The following is a 27,189-nucleotide window of genomic DNA, read 5'->3' on the forward strand; positions in this document are numbered from 1 at the left end:
AATAGCTCTTTAACATTTTATAATTCAAAAATATTTTCACTTTCTACGTAAATTAAGCGGGGGGGTAAAACTTAGCATTATGCCAAAGTAATTATTCCACGCGGACGGAGTCGCGGGCAAAAGCTAGTATAATATATCACCAAAACAGAAAACAACTTTTGGGAAGAAAACAGTTTTTTATTCTTAATTAATTAAAAAATTATTTAATAATACAAAATTACGAAATCATAAATTTTCAAACTCGTTAAAGTTTTACATTGTTTTCTGATTAGCCACGACGATCTAAATTGGTTTCATTGGTACGATTACATAATTCGCCTCGAACTTTAATATCGTTTGTATTTCAAAACTCGAATCAAATCCAATCAATACTTTATCGACTCTCAGATGGATGGCCGCTTACGAATTATTAATAGGAAAATTTTCCGTCGTCATAAATGTATCAGGGACAAATTTAAGAGTAATCGTTATGTTTATGATGAAATAAACCTTCAAATATTTGCGGTTTTATTTGTTTCTTTTCGTTCTATTCTTACACGCGTTGCTTATCTATTAATTAAAATGTTAAGTTAAATTGTCACTTCGAGGAAATTTTTCTCATAGTTCCATCACAACGTGAATTCAATCTATACTAATATACATATAAATCTACAGTGGTTTTTACGGATGTTCCGTTATAACTACTGAACCATGCATCCGATTCACTTGAAACTTGGTATCCATGTAGAAAATACATGTATTTAAAGGATAGGCTAATATTTATATAATTGTTGGCCTTCCTAATAATAATTACAATAAATAATAATGTTATTTTAAATGCCCAGCGAAGCGGGAGAGTACGACTAGTACATTATACAATTACTGAAAGTTACAACAAAGGATGATAGACGTTTAGAAGTTATCAATAAAGTATAGTTGAAGTCGTCGTGGCCTAAAGGATAAGAGGTCCGGTGCATTCGTATCTAGCGATGCACTGGTGTTCGAATCCCGCAGGCGGGTACCAATTTTTCTAATGAAATACGTACTTAACAGAATGTTCACGATTGACTTCCACGGTGAAGGAATAACATCGTGTAATAAAAATCAAACCCGCAAAATTATAATTTGCGTAATTACTGGTGGTAGGACCTCTTGTGAGTCCGCACGGGTAGGTACCACCGCGCCTATTTCTGCCGTGATTCAGCAGTAATGCGTTTCGGTTTGAAGGGTGGGGCAGCCGTTATAACTATACTGAGACCTTAGAACTTATATCTCAAGGTGTGTGGCGCATTTACGCTGTAGATGTCTATGGGCTCCAGTAACCACTTAACACCAGGTAGGCTGTGAGCTCGTCCACAAATCTAAGTAATAAAAAATAAAAGAATAAAAATAGTTCAGGTTGTTGGCGTATGTCCTTGTTGGATATTAAATCTATTTATTTTTACAGGAAGAGGTAGAATCATCATTGCGACTTGTGCACGCGGTGGCTACAGGAGCGACCGGCGCGCTTTGCGTGACACACCGCTACGGTCGTCTACGAGCACCGCTACACACGACACGATGGGACACGGCGCGGGCCCGAGCCGACTTGGCTGCCAGTTTATTGCATCAGCTCGGATTGGAAACGGCTGGTACGCGTGATCTTTATTTCATTTTATTTTTAATTCCATTTTCAAATTATGTCGATGGTTGATTTAGAAACGTTTACATAAAACCTGATGTTAGGATTCTATAGTAAAACATTATCTTGCATTAATATGCCGTGCGACATTTAACACACACAGAAACGAAGGGATTCTGAATCCCATTATAACTTGCGTTAAAAAATAGATTATTTTTGATAATCAATTATCCAAAATAATCCATTTTTCAACGCAAGTGATAATCGATTAACAAAAATAATCCATTTTTCATCATTCATCTTCGTTTCTGTGTGTGTTAAATGTCGCCGCATTTGAATGCGGTCATCGTGTTGGTTAACATGATCGTTTTTGGCTTGGAAGTATTGCTTAATCCACCGTAGTACTTGCCAGACCGTGTGCCGACAGACTTCTTCTTTTTCCAAAGTTTGGATAACTTCTTGGCAGGGTAATATCCGAGAGGCAGAACAAAATACCTTTAAATAATTGTAGGCTCCGGTACACTTGACTTATTTAAGAAGAGCATTGAAAAGCTACCATTGTACTGGCAGAAATGTATCGATACCATGGGTGCATATTTTTATTAATAGAAATAAAAAATGTTTCTAAAAAAATATTTTAACGTTCTGTGTACTAAACGGCAATTTCGTAGCTAAAGCGTAGGTAAACCTAATATCGAACATCGCACATCGAACGCTTGATAAAATCTTCACTCAAAACGGTTTGATAAGATGCGAAAGTTGAAACTCTGTTTTACATAATTATTTATTGACCTAGATCGTAGTTCTTTAGAAAAAACTCAGCAAATCTTCATTATTATTACATACTTAGCTTTTGAGTCGAAAGAAATGAAGCTTATTTATATGAAATTTATTCTAGGACGAAATTTAATCAAGTGAAGTACAATAAAATGAGACGAGATAAAATTAAAAATGTCTTAATAAAATTTACTTGGACGTTAATTTATGACGTCCAGCGGTTTTGTTCCGTTTTCCCACATTAGTGTACTTTTAAAATAATAAATTAAAAAAAAACGTATGCGAAACAGTACTCTTCCCGTAAGGCCCCTAATCATCCCGAAAAGAGAAGATGGGAAACACCAAGACACATGTTAATACGCGTGCCGTCGCTAAAGACTTTTTAGGAGATTCAGGCCCCTCTCGAAAAAATAATGGGCTCAAACACTCCGCATATCGTTATTTGTGATTCCGCTGATAGACAAACTACATGAACCCGGGATAGCATACTCGTATCTGCTAATTTTAAATTAACAGTTAATTAACTAATTAATATAAAAATAACTAATTAAATAAAAATTAACAGATTTTCATTTCTACAAATGAAATTTTAGATACGGACGTGACATAAAATTTCCAAAAAAGAAATTTCGATTGTAAACCTCCAATTCGATTCACACATCTTTCAACTGCCATTCTAACGTGTTACATTTAAAGAGTTTTTATAATATTTTATGGGGGATTGTTGTTTGCTGTGTATTGAATAAAATTTGTTTTCGTTTCAAAATGTATACACAGTATGTATATAATATTGCGCAAACCTGTTGAAATAGCTGTAATCATATGGTACAGCTATCATATGAAATACTTTAAGCCGACTTTCATTCGTTTCTTACCTAATCAAACTTCTCCGTTTCAACTTACAGCTTTATTTAAACTTTTACGTGTAAACGTGCATCAACATCTTTTAACATTATATTAAAAAACAGAACCCAAGACTCTGTAAAAAAATTCTTTCGGATTAACAACTTGGTTAATTAGTATATTTTAGCCTTTGTTGTGGTTGATATTTTTAGAAATGTTTGTTAGAGAACCATTTGTTAGAGAAGTAAGAGAGCGTTCGCACGATTACATTTTTAATAATTCAATTATAAGTTGTAGGGCTTTTTTTTTCTGGCAAAATTTTTCATTATTAATCAGTTCTTGCTATTAAAGTCGTGGTGTACTTTGTATGACTGTGTAGTTGAACTAATTTTAAATTAAATGACTTTTTTTCCTTTTGATTTACCTTTAATTCCGGTTAAAAGTAAAATGAGTTAATTGTATTAATAAAAAAATAATTAAAATTCCACCATTGAAGGTCGTGGGAATCATCTGGATGCAGGCAGCGCAGGAAACCGGGCATTGTGGCGAGACTTGAAAATTTATTAAAGTTACACTGTACCCTGTAATTTATAAATAATCAGAATTAATGATAAAGTACACTGATAATTCATTAGTGGTGGTAGGACCTCTTGTGAGTCCGCACGGGTGGGTACCACCACCCTATTTCTGCCGTGAAGCAGTAATGCGTTTCGGTTTGAAGGGCGGGGTAGCCGTTGTAACTATACTGAGAACTTAGACCTTATATCTCAAGGTAGGTGGCGCATTTACATTGTAGATGTCTATGGGCTCCAGTAACCACTTAGCATCAGGTTGGCTGTGAACTTGTCCAACCATCTAAGCAATAAATAAATAAATATTAAGGCTAAAAATAACTAAAATATGACTTTGACTTTCAAAAAAATGTTTTTTTTTAGAAGTACTCATGGCGGTTTCAAAAGGCTTAGTTTTGGGAGCTAGCCCGACCGAACGTGCTGTTGGATCGAGGGCATTAGCTCTGAGAAGCGATGGTGTTGTAAACAGTGCGGTCGCTTGGGAAAGATATGGAACCGCTGAGCCTGTTGCAGTTGTTTCACCGCAGTTGGAGAAGCCTCCGGACCCTGAATATCCATGGTAATTGTCGATTAAATATGACGTAAATAATTTAATATTATTCTAATGTGAAGAAGAATCGATCTTCTAGCTTTTCTTGGCATTGATTCGGCAGTTTCTTTTACAATCCGAATCTCACTAGACTTTTGGCTCTAATCTTTAAAGGTCTGATAACGTGTAGTAAAGACCAGATTCTGTAAAGAACCAGTAGGTAGGCAGCGGCTTGGCTCGGTAGGCAGCGGCTTGGCTCGGTAGGCAGCGGCTTGGCTCTGCCCCTGGCATTGCTGAAGTCCATGGGCAACAATAACCACTCACCATCAGGTGGGCCGTATGCTCATCTGCCTACAAGGGCAATAAAAAAAATGGTAGGTATATCTATGTTGAATTGCTGAATCTTTAATCTTTCCTGTGCGAGTTCTGAGCCTAGGCTACAAGGCTTCCACCTCATCACATAGACATTATTCCATTTGGCAATACGCAGAAGAAGAAAGTGGGAAAAGTAAATAATCTTCCTTTTTTTTTTTCCTACCTAAGCTGATAGCCTTGAGAGGCCATTTCAGCGTAACCGTGGCTAGTAGGTGAGCTCACGGGGCTCAAACCTGACGACGATGCTAACACGAACCCTAGCAAGAGCCGTGCTTCGCATAATCTACCACCGGATCGGAAACGCGACCCACTGAGAAGATCCGGCGAGAAACTCAGTGGGCTGTGTCTGAGAGTTAATTTACTCGTCGAGCCCTTCGTCGCAGGCGACGGGTTCGACGAGAACGGTGACCGGTGCTTCAAGTACGTAAAAGCACCGTTAGTGGATCGGGAAATAATCTTGCCAAATGTCAGTAGAGCAATTAGCATTGTTATACTGATAGACGTCGGCAACGACTTTTATGCTTCGACCATCAACAAGGCTGATCCACTTGCAAAGTCCCATAGGGTTTCCATACAGTAGTAGATTTGATAGAAAAGCCTCGTCATTTTAACAATATTAATGCTTAACATAACGACAGTTAAAACCGCAAAATTAAACCGTAAATTAGTTTTAGTTACGACTATCAAAAACCAAAGGAAGTACTTTAACGCATAACATTTATTAGGTACATCATAATCGCATATAATTAACGAAAGTGATATAATATTCATCATCATCATCATCATCATCATCGGCCTTTATCTGCCCACTGCTGGACATAGGCCTTCCCCAATGCCTTCCACATAATGCGGTCCTGATAGTGATATAACTAAAAGTAATATAATAGTGATAATTAGTGATGAAAAATTGGCGCATTACCAGGTATGTCTCAGCACACGAGAGCGAATCTCTTCGCTCGCCAAAGTTCATGCCTTCTTCTCCCGGTGCCACAATGGAAGGATGGTGGACTTATCCATACTACAGTTGCGGGGCGAAACGGTGGCTCTTATCTTATACCGTACCCGTCTCCACTATACGAGGGTGAGTCATTGCATCCAGACGTTCAATGGACAACCAGACAGCAATAAATATCAATCATATAAAATAGATTTTTTTTATTTTTTATAAAGCCTTGTTCAGACAGAGTACTTAAATTTTACATGCACAATTAATATTTCATTTGATTAATTATTTAATGTTTATATTATACGTTTAAAACAGTGGTATTAATATTAATTGAATCTCAACATTTTTCTTCATAAATTAATTTTTGAATTAGTTAAATTACTAATATTTATGTCTGTTTGTCTATTATAAACATACGCCTCCCCCACCTGCCTCCATAGACTCCTGTTTTCAGCTGTGTAAAATAGCTATAAGGACTACATATTAATTATAATAAAAATACCTGATTTTAGTTCTAATGGAAATCATCATAATTTTATGATTAGCTCATCGCAAATTTTGATATCGAAATAGTCACACGTAATTACGACAATTAAAAAAACTAAGAGTTGTCTGTCTAACTTGCTGCGGCATTATTATTTTTTTCATTTTGTAAAAATATATATTTGATAAAATTGCGCGGTAGTACAAAAAAGTAGGCAATATTAAGCATAACTGCTATGAATTGTAACAGGCTACTGTATCATTTCTCTTCTTCAGCTCGTTTCCACCCAATGCTGAGTGTAAGTCTCTCCTGCACACCATTTCCTTCGGTCTCTTGTCTTTCGCATCCAGTCCTTACCAGCTATTTTGATCAGGTCGTCGGTCCACCTCATTGGTTGTCTGCCCAGGTCACCATATCCAGTACCAGGTCTCCACTCCAATACTTTTACCATCTAAGCAATAAAAAAATAAAAATAAAACTTTTATGTCCCATCGACAGCCACATTGTTATATTTTAAAAGAAATTAGTTAATGACTTGTTTCAGCAACTACAGACCAACTGCGTTTGGCATGATAATCAATCCCGCATTACTCTTATGTAATAAAATTCACACACATCAAACACCTAGAGTTTGTTTGAAATCCGCGAAAACATATTTACGATGCCGGAAGCGTTACATCGCTGGTTGAGAAAGCACTTTGTGTTTCGAACATCTAATTAAATTAAGTGCCGGTAACATCTGCTATTATCAGAACAATAATTTCAGTTGTGCCCTTAGCGGTTTGGATTTGTATTTATTATTCAATTCATATCAGACGCTTATAGTTGGATGTCCATGATTTCTAATTTGCAAACTGTAATTCGTTCTAATGAGGTATCATAAATATCGTAGCGATAATTTTTAGGATAATGTTTAAAACTATGAATCTAAACAATTAAATTACAAGTTAAGGTCCTTAGTATAAAAAATATATACAAAACCATATACGATTTTTGAAAAAAAAATCGTACTTAAATAATTCTGACTTCAATTTTTTTTATTTCTATTGCATAATAATAAATAATTATACCGGGAAAGTTAAAAATATATTACATAAACAGTGAAAAATGTTTATCGGTTTCATTTACAATTAATGCCTTTGTGCCAATAACCTTAAGTCGACTAATTGTTTTTAAGCTTTTTGCCTTTGAATATTTTGCCAAAAGAATAAAACTACGTATTTCACGTCGCATCACGAGAGCATCGGTATCGCAGGATCCGACTGATGCATGACCACGACCACTCTGTCAAGGGTGTACGAATAGGAAGAAGAAGACGTATTTCACTGTCATCGATTATGATAACAGTGCAAATTTTCAAGTTAATCGGATTTCTTGAATTAATAAAAAATGCATTAAAAGTTTCCATTAATACCTATCCTGTGTATCATGGCAAAAAAAAAGATGTTTTCCTTGTTATAATATAGGCAGGACTATTCGATCTAAAAATAATCGCAGAAACCGTTCTTTAATATTGGATTTTTAAAGGTACACTCTTTCTAATGTGAATTCAATCGACAGTATCAAAAGAACAGTTATGTTGCAATAAATTGTACATAAATCTTGTCGCAATCGACAATACACAACTCATATATAGGTACATACGTATTTATATTCGGGTCTCAAATAAAATTTTAGGATTATTAGGTAGACATTTTTGGCGAAAACCTAAACCCTCATAACTTCTTAAGTTCGCATTCCACAGACATTTTAGTCGAAAAATATTACCGCTTAATATGGCATAAACTGTTGAACTAAGCATAGATGAAGTTGAGAAGCTATATTTATTTTATAGACCTTATCGAACTGAAAACCGAAATATGAAACCACAAACTGAGATTTAGCATGTAGGATGTCTTAAGATGACTTTTGACTAAAAATGTCTTAATCCATAGCTGTTAATCGTTGAAGTCCGTTGAACCCGTTCCCATTATCTGTATTTTCTAACAGGAACAATGCAATTTTAGTAGTTCAAGTAAACTTTCAACAAAAATCATTAGTTAATCTTGTTTATTTGAGAAAGTCTCCAGTTCGCGATCGGAAAGTCGATCGGAAAGATGTGAAGAAGCGGTGGTGGTCTCAAGCAAGGACTCCGATGGTAGATGCGAAGCACGGCTCTTGCTAGGGTTCGTGTTAGCAACGTTGTCAGGTTTGAGCCCCGTGAGCTCACCTACTAGTTAAGGTTACGTTGAAATAGCCTCTTATGTAGAAAAAAAAAAGCAAGGGCAGACGAGGGCTCCAGACCTGTGAGTCAGATATTTAGCATGGAGCCGATTTCCCGCATGATTAGCTACAAGCATCGCTCCTCTTCCTCGTCCCGGGACGGGATGATAGCAGACGACACTCGTCGACACGAACACTGCGCCAAGTGTGACATTTCCGCTCGCACCTTTCTGAGCTGCAGGATCTCGGCCTCCTGCCTCTCGCTGAGAGCCTGCAGTCTGAGGTTTTCGTCGATGAATTCTGGTCGCCAGCTCTTCAGTCGCCTTGTGAATAATGGCCAGCATTTAAGGGCGGGCTGGTAAGTGCCCTTAAGTTTGCTGGATTTAGCGGCTATCATGAGTGTCATTTTGTTGCTTTCGTCGTATCTACGGGGGAAGTCTGTTGATGTGTACTCTTGTGTATTTTTAGACGTCGTCCTTTTATCGTTTAGGCGTTTAGTTTAGGCGTTAAGTTAGTTAGTTAGTCTTCCTTAGCGACCGCCAGGCCAACGTATTGGCCGGAGGTGGGCGATCGCCCGCGATCTCTCTTCGAGGGTGTCTTAGTCTTAGTTTTTCCTGGATTACACCGCAAAGCCTTCCGAGTCTGAACTGCTCGATGCATTGGTGCTCGATTCTTTGACCTGCTTGCGTAGTCTGCGCGTCAGCGACGAACAAGCGGAACCAACAGTGACTATACTGTCATCCGACATAGGGTTATCCGCCTCATCTCCGCTGTTCTTCATGGACCCTCCTCGGCCTCTGAACACTCCTCCTCCGGCATTCACGGACCTTCCGTTCGAATAGAGACTAATTTTGGTCCACGTCGCTCGGTCTCTCTTGCCATGAAAACGACGAGAGAAACTGTGCGATACCCCTAAGTATGGTGCCCAGGATGGGCCCTTATCCCTTATCCGCCCGCTACAGACGTGGTCGGTGAAAGTTCGACAACTCTCCTAAAAGGAAACCTATGGCAACGTAAAGATTGCGCGCTGAATATCCGTTTAAGAAGGGTTCTCATTTTCCCTACACTCCACTTTTCTTGTACCGTCCTAAAGACACTTACAAACGATAATTAGTCTGAAATATAGCCGTGGTCACGGTACACTTGGTGTAATGTGGTTTCCGGTTCCTTAGACATCACAAATAGGCAAAGTTAATATATATTATAACTGACATTTTATGTAAAGATGTTTTATTGAAGTTATTGACATATTTTGTTTTTATTTGTTTAAGGTTGAAAGGTATTGTTTCACTGGACATAGACATATCCAATTTGGAAATAAACCAGTGCGAGACAGATATATTTGATGAAAATGATAACCAAATATATTCCTTTCACGGAACTCATAAATGTCCCAATGAAACTACATACGTAAGTAATGAACTACTTTTAAAACCGACAATTATATTATTATTACCTACCTTTATTTTAAACTATCTCAAATGGACTAACAATATCGCTCATTCATCAAATCCCAAGACAAAGCCACATGATTTTAAAATGTCATGGACGACAGAAGTTCCACCCAGACCCTTTTACTTTTAAACTTTTTTTAATATTTCATTAAGCATTTGCAATATGATGGGTAACTACAATGCTTGATAGTTAACGGTGTATCGGGTACCTATACCGTTATTTAAATAAAAAGTATTCCTATATAAATAGTGAGAGAAACTATCAACAACTATATACCTATCTAGTATTTTTTTAACTTATTTATCATGAATCTTTGCTCTACCAGTGCGAATACAAACAGAGTCGTGAAATGAACGTTCGTCACACTGGTTGGGCGAGAGGATCATATGTTTGTAGATGCAGACCTGGCTTCTATTCAATTCATCATCCCGAAGGGTACAATGGATCTGTCATTGAAGGTATTTAACAATTTGATAATCAGGGTGCTTGCATATAATCCCGAAAGCATTTTGATACGTCTCGTCTGACATTATTCGATTTTATTTCATTCCATTAATTTCATTTTAATAACATGATATAAGTTCCATTTCACTTTTTTTATTACACTTCTTGTATTCGACTTATATCGACATCTGCGGACTTAATGCCTAAGGCATTCTCTAACAGTCAACCAAAGATATATAAGAGTAAATAATGATAATAAAAGATAGCATTTTTCATAGGAAAGACATAGCTTCAGGCTTTTGTCACAAAAATTTGGCTGTATGAGTTTTGGTCTCATTACCTATCCAATAAACGAAACAAAAAGTGTAAACAAAAACACGCAAGTCCTTACGATTCTTACGAAAATATCAATAAATTTGTATAGATCTTCCTAATGCAGCTTAGTTACGTGAACGTTTAATTACATGCATTTATGTTTTAGTTTTACTATAGGTAGTCTAACGTCCAGTTGATAAATTTATATTATATCCAATCGTTTCAAACTGTAACAAAATATATTTGTTTATACTCAGTCGCTTACCAAGAATACGAAGAGAACGGATTAGAGAACTGGAGTGCACCATACGAATGCCTGAAATGTCAACCAGGATGTATTACATGCCGAGGCCCCGAACCATGCCTTGCCACCTACAACTGGCCATTTCGGTAAGTCTACTATGCTTTTCACACTCAAAAAACTAATATTAGAAAACCACGACATCTAAATCATGTTTAAGCAAAAAAAAAAACTGACCATAACAATCAAAACTTCATTAGAATAAAGGTATTATATTTGGTTGTTTGGGTTTAAAAATCAATTTTATTCAGAAGATGTAAAAACTATGTAAAAATAATATAAAATCGAGATATTATATAGATATACATAGTGAAAAATCACCAATAACTTTCATGTTTGAAAAGGGTACTCTGTCAGTATTCAAATTATAATTCTTTGCAAAGAGTACTATTATTACTTTTCAAAATTTTTATTATTAATTTTGTAGTTATTTTTGTATTATTATCTGACATGTATGGGCTAATGCGACTACAATGGATTCATAGATTAGTTTAAAATCTCAATTGCTTTAGATCAATACCCTCTTATACCCTGAGCCTGAGCCTGAGCTCGTGATCTGTGATTGGTAGTGTAACCCTATTGGGTGATGCCCTTGATACCAGTAACCTTTTCAGCAAATTGATTTTATTATGTTTCAGGATATCTTTGCTAGTAATATCAATGAGCTGTGTAGTGATGACTGTATGTCTTACAATATACACACGTCACCATCGCCGAGTAAAGGTGTTCCGAGTAGCCAGTCCTGTTTTTCTCTCAATTACTCTTCTTGGATGTGCCATTATGTACATGGAGGTAATATCTGAAATTGAAATACATCATAATGATTAAATTATAATATAAGAAGTTCTTGGAATATAAGTTATGTAGTTAACTACATAACTGTTAAGATATTCCTAACAGATCCATACTTATATGTAACCTCCAGTGATTAAAATTTATGATAAGTTTCTGAGAAATGAATAAAATAACGAAAATGAGAAATGAATACAATCATGAATAAGGAATAATATTTCTATACTCTTGTCAAGATTAATAATACACAAGTGTCATTTTTATATTTATACAGTGTGTGCTCTTTTTATAGATGGCTGCTATTTTCCCAGTTCTTGATAGGTACTCCTGTATTGCAACAAAATGGACTCGACACATGGGATTTTGTATTACATACACAGCACTTCTCATGAAGACTTGGAGGTACTCATTATGTGAAATCAATTTATTGAAACACATTTTCAAAAATAATATTTTTGTATTTGCAATTTCCTGCAAATTATGTAATACAATTGATTTGATAAAAAAAATGTTCCAAAAATTTTTATTTTTATTTTATTAATTTATTTCAATTGTGGATTTAGTTAAATAATCAAAAATGTTCTAGATTCATCCTATTATATTTAAGTGCATTATATCCCACACTACCCAATAAAAGTATCAGTTCATCTTTCAATAACAAAATATATTTCAGTATTACGAAGATATCGTGAAAAACAAACAATATTTGAAAAAATCAATCAATCTTTAAAAATAAGCACTCTGATCACCTAATACTATATGAGTAGTTATAAATATTATGACTATCATGTAGCTGCTTACTAAGAACACTGGTGGTAGGACCACTTGTGAGTCCGCGCGGGTAGGTACCACCGCCCTGCCTATTTCTGCCGTGAAGCAGTAATGCGTTTCGGTTTGAAGGGTGGGGCACCTGTTGTAACTATACTGAGACTTTAGAACTTGTATCTCAAGGTGGGTGGCGCGTCTACGTTGTAGATGTCTATGGGCTCCAGTAACCACCTAACACCAGGTGGGCTGTGAGCTCGTCCACCCATATAAGCAATAAAAAAAAAACTATAAATTTTAAAAATAAAATGTAATTATTTGAATATATGCCAATGTCAAAATATCTTTGCAGAGTATCCCTCACATATCGGGTGAAATCAGCACACAAGTTGAAATTAACGGATAAACAATTATTGCAATGGATGGCTCCTATATTACTTATCATGTTGGTATACCTTTGTACATGGACATTGTCTTCGCCGCCTGATGCCGAAGTCGTAAGTTAATGTAATTTGCTGTTTCCATGCCATAAAAATCAAATACAATATGTTGTGTAAGGCCACTAGATCCAAAGTACTAACAATAATAAATAATTTAAATATAAACGGAATGGAGTGGAGGATTTATTTTTAAGCTGATATTAAGATTTACTATATATACAATGTTTATTTTTAAAATTGTTTGGGGCCTAAAAACACCCAGTATAATTTCAACTAAGTTATTCAAATCCCAGAAGCAATATCTAACTGTACGTAAATTCGATATGGAAATTGGAAATCCTGCTGAACTTTGAACTGAGGGAAAAAATATAGACCCACCCCACAAGTGTTCACTACTGATCAAATGTAAAAAAATCTAAACATTTAAACTCTCAATTTAATGCAAAGGCAGTCCTGTTAATGTAATTACGAGAAGTAGGTACACAAAAAAAAGAAAATTTACCAAAAAGTTTCTTATTTTTTCGATTGCGGTTTATCAAATATCATATATCAATAACAGTATACTAATTGTCTTAGTGTTTCAAGATTTATTTATTTTTTAGATAATGGACAATAAAGGATTGAAATTCAAGCAGTGTGTATATAATTGGTGGGATCATAGTTTAGCTATAGGTAAGAATGTACATATGTACTTAATATTAAAATTTATATGTACTAGAGGTATTCATGGTAACATTTAGTTTTACTACCAATGTCAATGTCAACCAGTCGCAGCCAATGCCGAAAAATTCATAAACTGAGTAGGTATTGTCGCTCGTGGACATCAAAAATTCTGGGGGTACTGCTTACCTCTGATGATTGAGATGACCCAAGAGGGAATTGTAGATTCTTATCACTTAGATCAACAAAGTTATTACAGGTGATTAGGGCTTATGTCTGCACCATTAAAATTAAACTGACAGAATCATTTCAAATAATATCCACGTGCAGTGTGCTTAGTGCGAGTTTTTTAACGTTCTCGATAGCGTAAAAGTTAACTCAAATTTGTATGCAGTTGGAACGTTTGCCTACGTTTGCCGCTAGGGGCGTTGTTCCAACTGCATACAAATTTGAGTTAACTTTTACACTATCGAGAACGTTAAAAAACTCTCACTGGTCACACAGGACCAGCATGAACGTTGTTAATAATTACAGGTGAAATCCTTTTCCTGCTATGGGGTGTTCGTGTTTGTTACCGTGTACGTCACGCGGAGAGCTTGTACAATGAAGCTAAGCTAATCTCCTTTGCAATCTACAACATATTCACTGTAAATTCCTTGATGATTGCCTTCCAGTAAGTTTAATTCATTGTTGTCATTTAAAAAAATTATAGGGTACACCTTTTTTTCTATTGATTAACAAGTGTGCCTGTAATGTAAGTATTTATTTTATCAATCTTCGGAACTGACAGTTTAGTAAGGAATTAATGATACTTTTAAGTAGCTTTTAGTAAGAGATATGGAGCTGTCGCAGCAAAATTCTTTCTTTTTTTTTAGTTTACTGATACTACCACAAGCCGGTCCTGACATAAAATATTTGCTGGGATTCATAAGAACGCAACTGTCGACTTCGACTACGGTTTTGCTCGTATTTCTACCAAAAGTGAGTTCATTAATTTCGTAAAATTTGTTTAGGGCGATATTAAAAATATGTTTCGTGATGTAATCGCCGCGCTTTCTCGTAATGATCTATTTTTAAACGAAGATTAAAAATATGTTATGTATTATCATCGACACGTTTTCTTGTGATCAATTTTTTTTAAAACGAATTTTGAATGATATACTGTCCACTATTTCATACTTGATGATGAGCGGTCACACTCGCTCATGGACATAAAGGTCGCTTTTTTCCCCTAAGCTGATAGTCTTGAGAGGCTATTTCAGCGTACCCTTAACTAGTAGGTGTGCTCACGGGGCTCAAACCTGATGACGTTGCTAACACGTACCCTAGCAAGAGCCGTACTTCGCAGAATCTACCACCGGATCGGGAAACGCGACCCACTGAAAAGATCCGGTGAGAAACTCAGCGGGCTGAAGGTCGCTATGACGCAGCCAAGCTGCCATTTTCAGTATGATGTGCAAAGCAGTTTTCAGGACCAAATAACTGACGATAACATAAATATCTACAGGTTTTACGCGTAGTTCGTGGTACGGGCGATACGTGGGATAGCAGGGCTCGCGCCCGAGGTGCTCCGGCTTCCTCGTCTCTAAATGGCATCGGGCTGGTGCCAGACGAACCCCCGGATTTGTACCAGGAGAATGAAGAACTTAAGGTGAGAAACTATGGTGTTTATTCTTTCAGGCATGGATGTTCAAGCAGCATGGATGCCAAGCCAAGCATCGATGTTCCACTAACAATATCTAGCTAATCGAAATAACTTTCAATTGATTTCACCTCTTCTCCTCCCGGTTGACACTGGTGGTAGGACCTCTTGTGAGTCCACGCGGGTAGGTATCACCACCCTCCCTATTTCTGTCGTGAAGAAGTAATGCGTTTCGGTATCAAAGGTGGGGCAGCCGTTGTAACTTGAGACCTTAGAACTTATATCTCAAGGTGAGTGGCGCATTTACGTAGTAGATGTCTATGGGCTCCAGTAACCACTTAACACTAGGTAGACCGTGAGCTCGTCCACTCATCTAAGCAATAAAAAATAAAAAAATATTAAAGCGAAATAATAAAATAAATTATTAAATACAGATTTATATTGTCATCGGTCCTTGATGCGTGTGTTAATTTTCAAGATAATTGAAATTGTTGAATTCGGTGAAAATGAGGTTCAGAGATTTCGTTACGTATAAGCTAATAAAAGCATGTTAGAAATACCTTGATTTTATTTTATATCATTTTATATTTTATATCAACTAACAATATTGAAAACAAGATCCTAAATAGTTGATCAGTGTAGCAAATGTGTATAAACAACGACTACATTACCTTTCAAACCAGTGTGCTTAGTGCGAGGCTTTTAACATCAAATTTGTATGGAGTTGGAACAGCGCCCCTATGTTTGCCGCTACTAACTCCATACAAATTTGAGTTGACTTTTACGCAATCGAGAAGTTAAAAAACTCGCACTAAGCTCACTGAACACGTGCTCACATGTTCGGCAAATACTGGATATGGATTTAACACAATACTTTAATTACTTTCAGGAGGAAGTACAGAAACTGGCAGCCCAAATTGAATACATGAAAATAGTACAAATGGAGAAGAACAATCGACATCTGAGACCGCGGCCCGGCGGCTACTTCACGTCCAATACCCAAGCGCCGCAGAGCCCCATGCACCCAAAGACCGTTTCTCAGGTGTGTGGTCAACATCAGACATTCTCTTCTCCTTGCCCTTATTCGACTATGTGGGGTCAGCGCAGCATGTCGTCTTTTTACATTCAGGCCTATCATTTTCTCAGTCAACACACATTTACTGAAACTTTTTCAGTGGACTTTTTGGAGGATCCCAAGAAGTTACGTTCAGCGGCTTTCGTTGATTTTCCCACATTTGCGCACTTTCAAAGATACTAAACAGTTATTCATGTATATTAATATAAATAAATAAATAAATATTTACTCACAATCACGCCACGTTAACTGGTCCCGTGATAAGTTCGTAAAGAACTTGTGTTACAGGTACCAGATAACTGAAATAAATGTAAGATTTTTATTATACACATACATATATTTAATATATATCCATAACCCTGGAAAAGACATTTATATTTATCATACTATTTATATTTATCATTTTCCCTTGGCGGGGTTCGAACCCGCGACCCCCTTGTGTAGTGACTATGCCACTTACCACTACTCCAGGCGGCCGTTATATAATCTGAATCTCGGAAACGGCTCCAACGATTTTCATAAAATTTAGTATACAGGGGATTTCGGGGGCGATAAATCGATCTAGCTACGATTTATTTTCAGAAAATGTTGTTTTATTCGTGTTTTCAATAATCAACTCTTCCCGACATCTATTGGCGAATAATAATACTATTTTTCTTAATTGAGGGCAACTAACCAAGATGGCGTTATCAAAAAAAAAACCGAGCAAGGCTCGATCATCGTCTAGTTACACATTTAAACCTGAACTTACATTAAATAGACAAAATAAAGCAAATCACACAACTTCGTTCCTCGCGTTCCCGCCAAAAAGTCCGTTAATTTCTTGTTTTTTTTAAAGGGATTTTATGACCTGTTAACTAAGACCTTTAAGTCATATCTTATTTTAATTTATATTCTTATTTTTATGAAAAATGATAATATGGAGTGAAATTAAATGAAAGGAGATGATATGGGATGAAATATAATCTCGGTAAAATGATGGTCATCTACTGAGACTTTTTCAGTGGACTTTTTCAGTGGACTTTTTGGAGGATCCCGAGAAGTTACGTTCAGCGGCTTTGGTTGATTTTCCCACATTTGCGCACTTTCACAGATACTAAACAGTTAATAAACCACCGTTATTACACATTTAAACCTGAACAAACACTAAATACACAAAATAAAACAAATCATACAACTTCACTGCTCGCGTTCCCGCCAAAAAGTCCGTTAGTTTGTTGTTTTTTTTTTTAATTTGTGGCCTGGTATCTAGACCTTTAGGCCAATTAGTTTCTTGTTATTTCCAGGACAGTACAGAATACCCGGGACCGGTGTGACGTGTGGCTCTGAGCGAGAGCGGCTGGCTGTGGCCCGGGCCCGCGGCGCACAACGTGCTCACTGCACTCGACTGCCGTCCGCCCGCGTTTGTTTGAACACGCAACACTCCACCGCCGCAACATGAACACACGCACGAACATCACGAAATGAGGGATTCACTCACTGTAAAATACCAACCCGAATAGTGGTGCCTGTAAGGACGTAAATTCACTTTTGTTTTATGCATCGGTACACTTTGCTCCATTTTCCATACCAGAAATTTTCGGAATTATTGGGCCAGCCATTCGACGGATTTCGCATCACGTCTACAACATACGGCTACCGATTAATAATCATTTGATCTAAACTATAAGCAAACGGAATAATTAACTAAAAGTGGTACCGTGGTACCTGTAAGTACGTAAATTCACTTTTGTTTTAAGCATCGGTACACTTGGCTCCATTTTCCATGCCGGAAATTTGCGGAATTATTGGGCCAGCCATTCGCGAATCCGATTTCGGATCACGTCTACAACATACGGCTACCGATTGATAATCATTTGATATAAACTTTAAGCAAACGGAATAACTAACTAAAAGATATAATATGTCATGTACAAAGACGAGCCTAGCTCACATGTATCTTTCCAATAAACATATAGTATATTCTTAATGAAACAAAAACCATGTAAAGCATACAAAATTAATAATAAATAGATTAGACAAAACAAACGTACATAAACAATTAAATATCAGGATAATTTTGTAAACCATATCAAAAAAAGGTCAGTGTTATTGAATAATTAAAATAATGTTAAATTAAAATAACAATTATCGTCGTATTGCCGTCTACAAAAATAAGTCACCTCATTTCTTCAAATCATTGAGTGAAATTATTTTGCGTGTAAAAACTTTGATTGTTGTAATGCCGATCTCGCCTGCGCTTTCTTTTTATTGGCGAATATTTTGCTTGTAAAAAAAACCTGTATAACTATTAAACAGTGTAATTTACGCTAATTATGTTAATTGAATATACATATCGTCTTCAACGTACTAATCTTGTTGTTAATATTGTATTTTGTACTATAGCCAATCATTATTTAAATTTTCTGCTAGTCACAAAATCAAAGATTAATTAAGTAAGTGTTCAGTAGTTGTCAGTAAATATAACCAGTATGCTTAATTATGATATTATTATTAATCAATAGGTATATTTGATGCAGTGCATCAAAATTAGAAAAGTTAATTTATTCTATAGGACCATCAGTGTGGGTTGTTTGTTCTGGTTTTTGTCAGTTGAGTCACTATATAAAATGGTTTGTTACGTGCTTTTTTTTATTGCTTAGATGGGTGGACGAGCTCCCAGCCCACCTGTTGTTAAGTGGTTATTGGAGCCCATAGACATCTACAACGTAAATGCGCCACCCACCTTGAGATATGAGTTCTAAGGTCTTAGTTTTCACAGTACAACGGCTGCCTCAAACCGAAACGCATTACTGCTTCACGGCAGAAATAGGCAGTGTGGTGGTACCTACCCGCGCGGACTCACAATACCACCAGTAATTACGCAAATTATAATTTTACGGGTTTGATTTTTATTACAAGATGTTATTCCTTCACCGTGGAAGCCAATCGTGAACATTTGTTGAGTACGTATTTCATTAGAAAAATTGGTATCCGCCTGAGATTCGAACACCGATGCATTGCTCAACACGAATGCACCGGATGTCTTATCCTTTAGACCACGACTTCAAATCTTAAATGTTATCGGAAACTTTAAATTTCTAATAGATCATACACATGAAATGAGAAAAAATAGTATAATTACCCTTTTCTTAGGAATGTTGCATTTTTACTTTTAAAAAATCTGTCAGTATTATTGATTTCTTTTAAATGATGTTTTAAATTACTCTAATGAATTTGTAATTGGAAAATATATGAATTCTTAAGCAATTTGATTACCTATATTTAATATTATGAATGTTTAGTTAAATAGAAAAAAATAAGAAAAATAGTTATTATTTTTGCTATATTAATCTATTTAATATGGGGAATGGCTAGTGTACGTTATTAGAACAGACAATAAGGTTAAAAATATTTAATGTATTGATAAAATTTATTTGGAGTGTTATTAACAAAGTCATTTGGAATATTTTTTAAGGACTTTATTAATGAATGAAATACAAATTGAGTCTTAATTAACTAGGAAAATATAATATTCACCTAAATCATAAATTATAAACTAATTAATTAGCAGACAAGGATGTAAATATAAGAAAAAAACATATAAAGCAGCAATTCTAAAGCATTGTATATAATATCTCAATTTTTCTTTGTTAATCAATGCATAATGTGTTTGTAAAGTAATCTGTATTAGCAATATTAAATATGTATCATATTTATTAGTAAAACTAATAATTTTGTTATATGTCTTAAACTATTAACATTATTGTGTGTTTTGAAGTGTGGTTGCATTCATTTCCAATTGACTTAAAAGAACAAAATGGTTTGTCGTATTGTTTTTTGGGCCTGGTTTTTTATTTACTATAAAACATCATCTTACGTATTAGAACCATAGAGTGGAATAGGCTCCAAAACATTTACGAGGGCTAGCTAGAACATGAATCTGCTTCCTCATGGTAAATCACTGCTCAGAGTAAGGAATTCACACTCGATCACCTGTTGTGAACTTGTGAGATAGCAGACTTATATAAGTATTGAATCACCTACAAGCTGTCATTTTCAATCCTCATAGTCAGCATGGTAGGCAATCAATCAAATGCTATTTGTGTGATTGCCTATGCCCATAGGCAGCAGTGGCAGCTTATTATAACCTAATCTGCTATTGTTGACAATAAAAAATGTTCTCATTCTCATTATATATAAGATTATATTTAAAAATTCAAATAAGTAATATAAAAGATGAAAATAAACAAGGTGCTTAGAAAGTACACCGTTTGTTATAAATGCTATTTAATGATATATCATAAGTAAACCTGGTGTAGTAATATCTGTTAAATTTGTTATAATAACAATAAAACAGTCCAACACTGTAGCCCATAAACTATCTCCGCAAAAAGATTTTCCATTGCTTCATTTCTATGTGATAAAAAGAAAAACAATAAAAGATAATATTGTTATAATTTTAACCAGTAACTTCTATAAAAAGTTTTAGTGAAAACAAGCTGTGTCATAGACGTGTTGTATTTAAAATTTTGTTTATTAAATTATATTAATGTGATAATTAAATTTTAGTGTTGTGTGCAAGATTATTTCATTGAATTATTGTAAAAAATATTATTATATTTTTCAGTAGTCTATATCTGAATTATATTATTATAACAGCTTAAAACGTATTTTTAGTCTGTAATACTCAAATTGTAATTATTAATTTTACGTAATTTTTGTTTTTACAATTAAATAAACCTGACTGTTGTGTGCTATTTTATTTTAACATATTTTCTATAATATATACCTACTATACATATGTAGCATAAATCAGTTTCTATATTATCCGTACGTAAGAATATCCATACCTACTTTAAACATAATATTTACTGACAATAACCACAAAAAATTCTGTGTTCTTATATTTCTCCACATAGTATAATAAATTGGTAAAATTTGGTCAAAACAAATATTTTTTAGATCTTGCATTAGTCTTTTCTTCATCAAAAAGGATGAAGTTGTGGAATAGCAAAGTTCAAGCAAACCTTGACAACATAGCCACACAAGTTAATGACAGCATGCTTTATTAACACATCATTTAAAAATATTATTATCGTTTTCTTTCATAAACGATGTACTTGCACACAGAAATCGTGTTTCATTTTGAATTTGTTTCAACGACTCACTATTATCCGCATTTTTAAATACAAGATCCAATGCTTCCATGTCTTTTTTTGCTGATTCACAAACCTTTTCCACAGTACATAATTCTTCTTCTTCTGCAGTTAATAAAGCTTCCATTAATGCTCCTCTTTCTACACGTTTTCTAAGCAATGCAACTTCGTCTTTTAATTGTGCATAATTTGCGTCTGTCATTTGTTCGACCTGACATTCATCGCCCGGTAAGAGTACATTTTCAGGCACTTTTAAAATTCGTTCAATTTCACTATCTATTACTTCTAATGAAGGACTAGCCCTTTCACAATAAAGGCGCACCAATTTATCACACGCTTTTGTTAATGTTGATTTATCAGTTTCATTCAAATCTAAGGACTCGCGCAAGTAAGCCTCCATATCCTTTATTCCTAATGTTATTTTCTGTTCTATCATTTGTCGTGTTGCAATTTTCAATCTTTGTGCTCCAAAACTAAAGAGCTGTGTTTCATATTCCTCATCCGTTCCCCCGCTCCATGGAAGTGTTCTGATCATTTTCAATCTGGGATTTTTACAAATCAAATAAAAATTCTAATTTCCCAAACCGATTACTGAAAAACTCACATTTATTGATATTAATTACTGAATAAATTGAATATTGTTCATTTAATAGTAAGATATTAACAGCACTTTGTTATTTTTAGCTGTTATGAATTTCAAAATTGGTTTTGGTTTGCTAGGTCCAACTCTTTTGGAAAGGCAAAGGGAACTTGGCTCGTGGAGCCATTATTTTATTACAAGAAGTAAAAGCCATTTGTGTTAAAAACGAAAGATAATGAATTAAACTTATTATTATGAAATGGATGAATACATAAAGTGAACTGGAATGAGAAAAGATTAGATGAGATGAGCTGAACCAAAGCTTAGGACTCCTGTTCTCTGTGTCCGGACTATCTTGATTAATTAATTTTGATTATGGCTGGAAAAATTCCCTGTTAACCTATGGCTAAATCTTCAAAGCAATCAGCAAAAGACTTTTTGGCGGGAACGTGAGGAGTGAAGTTATGTGATTTGTTTTATTTTGTCTATTTAGTGTTTCTTCGGGTATAAATGTGTAATAATGGTGGTTTATTAACTGTTTAATATCTGTGAAAGTGCACAAAGGTGGGAAAATGAAACAAAGCAGCTGGACGTAACTTCTCGGGACCCTCAAAAAAACCACTGAAAAAATCTTAGTAAATGACCACCATTTTATTGAGATTATATTTCATCCCATTTCGTTTCATTTCATTTCATTCCAGTTGATTAATGTCTCAAATTAATCATCTTCATATCATTTCACTCCATAATATCATTTTTCATAAAAATATGAATATAAATTCAAATAAGACATGACTTAAAGGTCTCAGTTACCAGGTCATAAAATCCCTTAAAAAATAGTATTTATGAATCATAGGGATGCACCGTAGGTGAGTGAATCATTCTAGAAAATGAAAGAAATGAACTTTTCATGACAACTTCAAATTTCTAACTAGTTTAAAATAAAATAAACATTTTACTGTGCTTTTGGAAGTTTTAACTGAATAAAACGTCTCTATTATAAAGGTTTGTATAGGCAATGCCATACCGTAATAACACTAAGTAAATGAAATATTGAAATGCACTACGTGTGAATATTCAACTTATTATACATAAACTAAAAGATGTTGCAAACAATCAAAAGCTCATATCATCATTTTTATAAAAAAATTATTACTCAGCGAACACGTTTACTTTTATTAACATAAATTATATAATAAAATATGTTTCAAAATCTCGATATCAAAGAGTCAATAGCCCCCAAATATTAATTTATCGAATCAGTCAAACCGGTTTTCACATTATTTTGAGTATTTCAACATACATGTTATTAAGAGTGGATAATAGCGCTTTTGCCGCGTATGAAATCGAAACTATATATTGATTTCGGGTATTTGATTTACAAACCATATATTTTCTGAAACCATATATTTCTGCATTCATATATTGACTGATACAAATTGCTATAGACACTCCAGCCCAGAGTGTCTTAATACATGTATTCGAATCTGAAAGTGATTCCCAAAGAACAAATATTTTCTTCAAAAATCAGTTAAATGATCCATAGACACAATGGCCGACAATCGAAGCCAAAAAAACGCTTTGCCCAATCAGTATTTTTACTATTTTAATATCTGCAAAAACACATACATTTATATTACCTCTTATGGTACCACTGTCTACATTATATATATTGATGATATTGTCTTCTTTGGTTAAGATAATAATTTACTTACTGAGCTAAAGAATAAATTTTATAATGGGAAAAATATATTTTATAATGGGAACTAGTTCATTATTTTACATTTGCGGCCTATCCTAGCCATTCATTTGGTCATTCTATGATTTCCCAACACTATACACTGTCTTTGGTTACTTGTCGGCCATTGTTGTTTACTACTACATAATTACAATAAACTACTATGATTGGAAAACATAGATACTACACAAAGACCATTAATTAATATTAATAAAAATGAGAAATTTGTAGGATAAAGTTTGACGTGGCCGCTTAAATTGAATAAATGATCCCTTTTCGGTAAATAGTATTGTCTGTAACGTTTACCAATAGTACAAAATAAATATAGTTGTATTCTGAAGTCCTATTTCATAAGTATAACGAAAAACAAGTTTTCCTTAAATTAAAGTTCCGATTTTCATGTGAGTCTCCGTTTTAATTTTGTAAGGATCATTTTATATCTAAGATGAACAGGCGTTCTCGCGATTCACTTGATGTCATATTTAAACAAGTTTACAAGAGACACAAGTTTTGAAGCCTCCATTGCAATATAGTTCTACTCTTTTAACCGAAGCTTATGATTGCTTCACAGCTGGAATAAATAGGACGGTAGATTTACGCAGACTGTGTGCATTAGCGTCACGGCCTTCTTCCTGTGCGTAGTTAAAAAAGGAATTTGAAATTTAGGTGTTAAAAATATGAAGATACTGATGCTACTCTTCTAAGAAAACGGCCTCGCGTTTATGTGTAGGTGTCAGATTCCTATTCTGGCCATTTTTGGCTTATTGTCGGACCTAATTAGCACTTTTTATATTTTTTGTTTTTAAAACTAAAACACTTATTTGGGGGATGCAGTCCCTAAACGTTTTTCGAATATTACCTGATGTAATAATTTCTAAAATATATATTAATATAAAGCAGTTGCCAAATTATTGAAATGTATACAATGCAGAATAGTGTATTCTATTATGAATGAAGCTAATATAAAGCGTGTAAAATAAGAATGATGATGCTAAGGCGCCTTCTAGATTGTATTAAGAATCATCTTCATGAATTTCGGTTTTTCAAAAAGTTTTCAAAAAGCTTTTCTTTTGAGAAATAACAATAGTGATTGAATATAGTGACCAAACAATAACTTTCTGTAATAAAAAAAATCAAACATTGTTTATCATTTATAAAGTACCTATAAATATGTTTAAAATACACATTTGCTCCTGTAAACGTCGATATGCCGATTCCTATTGTAAACTAGATTGTAAACAGAATTTACTAAAAACAAAGACACCATGCAACCAACTGAACTAACACGAATTACACGATTCACGATCCGTTTTGTTCACTACTTTCAGTTCACTCAGCGGCAGTACTCAGTCAGTCAGTCGCTTATTCAGTTCAAGTCAGTTCAGTAACTTCGCAGAGTCCACGTTGTGTTGACGTTTCGCGCTATCACAACAATAACATAACCTCCCGATTGTTAATGAAATTAATTTGTCAACGTTTTAACTTTTTTAGATTTCGTACAAAATTAAGGTGTAATGTTTTATGCTTCGCAATTGCAGTCTGATTAAATATTACTCCAAGTTTTCAGTGTGTGTCGTGTATGCAACTTGTTTTTCAGTGTTTATAAAGTTAGCTTGTTGAATGGTGGTGTTGAGTTCATAGTTTTTTTTCTTGGTCTTGACCGTGAACTTGTTGCTCGCCGACTGACTGAGGTAATGATATTCTGGATTGCTATGTTACACATACCTACTTTTAAAACCTTTAACCTTGAATAATGCTAATTACCAAATACTTTTGTTTTGTTGCTCTATATCCGTATCATTTTATTATCTACAGTCATTTCATAACAAATACTTTGCCTAAAATGTAGTCAAGGTTGTATCTGGATGTGATAATTAAAAACCTACGAAAAAATAACGTGCTACTAAACTATTTTTAGAAGCAATCTCATTTAAACTATCACGTAAATTTAAAATATTGTATTTATTTGAAAATACGGGAGTAATTTCTTTACCACATTTTAAATTAGCGTCTGAAGACAGAATTCCCGTTACTATTTTTTACTACCTATACCCGTTAATAGCTATTCGCTGTTAGCCTAAAGGACTATTCCTGCTACTCCCGGACGTTGGTGAGCTCACAGGCTCAACCTGAGAGAATAGGTTAACACTAGCCCTAAGCCACTGGCTAACAAGAGCAGTGCCTCGCAGAATCTACCATCGAATCGGAATCGCGACCCACCGAGAAGATCCGGCGTTCTTGTACCAGTTAAGCGGATATGTTACGTGAAGCCGCCGCCCGCCTTGTGGCCTGAGATCAATCTTACTTGCCAATTGCCGATAGCTTCTTTGCTAACCCTCAAATCGGAACGTATGATTGATTTACAGCAGTTATGGTTAGGAAGATGCGTTAGTCTCAACAAGTGAGGATTCTTGGCGCCATAATAAGCATCACTACCGGCGAACTGCAAGAACACTTCAAGAATTTTGTGATATGGAGGTTTTAATTAATTAAGTAAAACATTATTTTGAACGACATTAAAATTCATTACAATCTGGTTTATTTGCATAACTAGATGTGGATCGTTGTTTTGGCCGAGTTAAAGTTAGAATTTGGAAATCGAAATAAAAAAAATAGCACGTTTTATAAATAGGATCAAAAGTTTGCGCTTTATTTTACCTGTTTTTATCAGCATCAATATATATATGTATTTATATATATATATATATATTTTTTTTTATTGCTTAGATGGGTGGACGAGCTCACAGCCCACCTGGTGTTAAGTGGTTACTGGAGCCCATAGACATCCATAACGCAAATGCGCCACCCACCCTGAGATATAAGTTCTAAGGTCTCAAGTGTAGTTACAACGGCTGCCCCACCCTTCAAACCGAAACGCATTACTGCTTCACGGTAGAAATAGGCAGCGCGGACTCACAAGAGGTCCTACCACCAGTAATTACGCAAATTATAATTTTGCGGGTTTCATTTTTATTACACGATGTTATTCCTTCACCGTGGAAGTCAATCGTGAACATTTTGTTAAGTACGTATTTCATTAGAAAAATTGGTACCCGCCTGAGATTCGAACACCGGTGCATCGCTCAACACGAATGCACCGGACGTCTTATCTGTTAGGCCACGACGACTTCAATGATATATGTATTGTGGATAAAAAGTGGATTCTGTGATCAAACTAACGTATCATCAGAATCGGTTCAATCATTTCGGACATGCAAGAAGACAGACAGAAAATAATGTATTCTAGAAATGCGGGTTTTAAATCTGAGCGAATAATCAACCGACCGTATTTTGAAACCAGAGACAAAGCGAACGCTTCCTTTTTATTTGAGTCGTCTATTATCAAAGGTGGCAATCTGTGCATTTGGACAAAAAATTTTTATTGATATGTCAATACAGATTTATTTGAATATAATCGTCTCCTTCAAAGAATACGGTTCAAAACCTGCATTAAATAAAGGTTAATAGTTAACCTGTTATTTATCTAAGATGTCGTTCCGAAGAGTTTTGTGACTG

At 34.9% G+C, this 27,189-nt stretch overlaps 3 protein-coding genes across 7 annotated transcripts in view; 2 read left to right on the plus strand and 1 right to left on the minus strand.

Moving 5' to 3' along the window:
* Positions 1-20,961, plus strand: part of LOC114250646 (putative G protein-coupled receptor CG31760) — a 74,053-nt gene extending 53,092 nt beyond the window's left edge. For both annotated transcript variants that reach the window (XM_089739637.1, XM_028184613.2), the window contains exons 4-18: positions 1,427-1,610; positions 4,156-4,351; positions 5,619-5,777; positions 9,600-9,738; positions 10,109-10,241; positions 10,800-10,932; positions 11,482-11,635; positions 11,928-12,037; positions 12,753-12,897; positions 13,443-13,512; positions 14,035-14,173; positions 14,376-14,481; positions 15,008-15,151; positions 16,032-16,184; positions 17,504-20,961. In XM_089739637.1, the coding sequence (XP_089595763.1) occupies positions 1,427-1,610; positions 4,156-4,351; positions 5,619-5,777; positions 9,600-9,738; positions 10,109-10,241; positions 10,800-10,932; positions 11,482-11,635; positions 11,928-12,037; positions 12,753-12,897; positions 13,443-13,512; positions 14,035-14,173; positions 14,376-14,481; positions 15,008-15,151; positions 16,032-16,184; positions 17,504-17,533 (1,995 nt within the window). In that variant the 3' untranslated portion in view covers positions 17,534-20,961. The remainder of the gene's footprint in view (positions 1-1,426; positions 1,611-4,155; positions 4,352-5,618; positions 5,778-9,599; positions 9,739-10,108; positions 10,242-10,799; positions 10,933-11,481; positions 11,636-11,927; positions 12,038-12,752; positions 12,898-13,442; positions 13,513-14,034; positions 14,174-14,375; positions 14,482-15,007; positions 15,152-16,031; positions 16,185-17,503) is intronic.
* Positions 19,664-21,890, minus strand: LOC114251792 (uncharacterized). Its single transcript, XM_028186185.2, has one exon. The coding sequence runs from the start codon at positions 21,888-21,890 to the stop codon at positions 21,276-21,278; it is 615 nt and encodes a 204-aa protein (XP_028041986.2). The 3' UTR covers positions 19,664-21,275.
* A 3,162-nt stretch (positions 21,891-25,052) lies between these two features.
* Positions 25,053-27,189, plus strand: part of Pde11 (Phosphodiesterase 11) — a 287,160-nt gene continuing 285,023 nt past the window's right edge. For all 4 annotated transcript variants that reach the window (XM_089739681.1, XM_089739689.1, XM_028184225.2 and 1 more), the window contains exon 1: positions 25,053-25,364. The gene's annotated coding sequence lies outside the window, so the exon portion shown is untranslated. The remainder of the gene's footprint in view (positions 25,365-27,189) is intronic.

This window comes from Bombyx mandarina, chromosome 03 (assembly GCF_030267445.1).
Source record: "Bombyx mandarina strain Sakado chromosome 03, ASM3026744v2".
NCBI classification, from domain to species: domain Eukaryota; kingdom Metazoa; phylum Arthropoda; class Insecta; order Lepidoptera; family Bombycidae; genus Bombyx; species Bombyx mandarina.

What these genes read in the sequence shown, in the direction of transcription:
- LOC114251792 (XM_028186185.2), bottom strand. Translation starts at nt 21,890, where the DNA reads ATGATCAGAACACTTCCATGGAGCGGGGGAACGGATGAGGAATATGAA.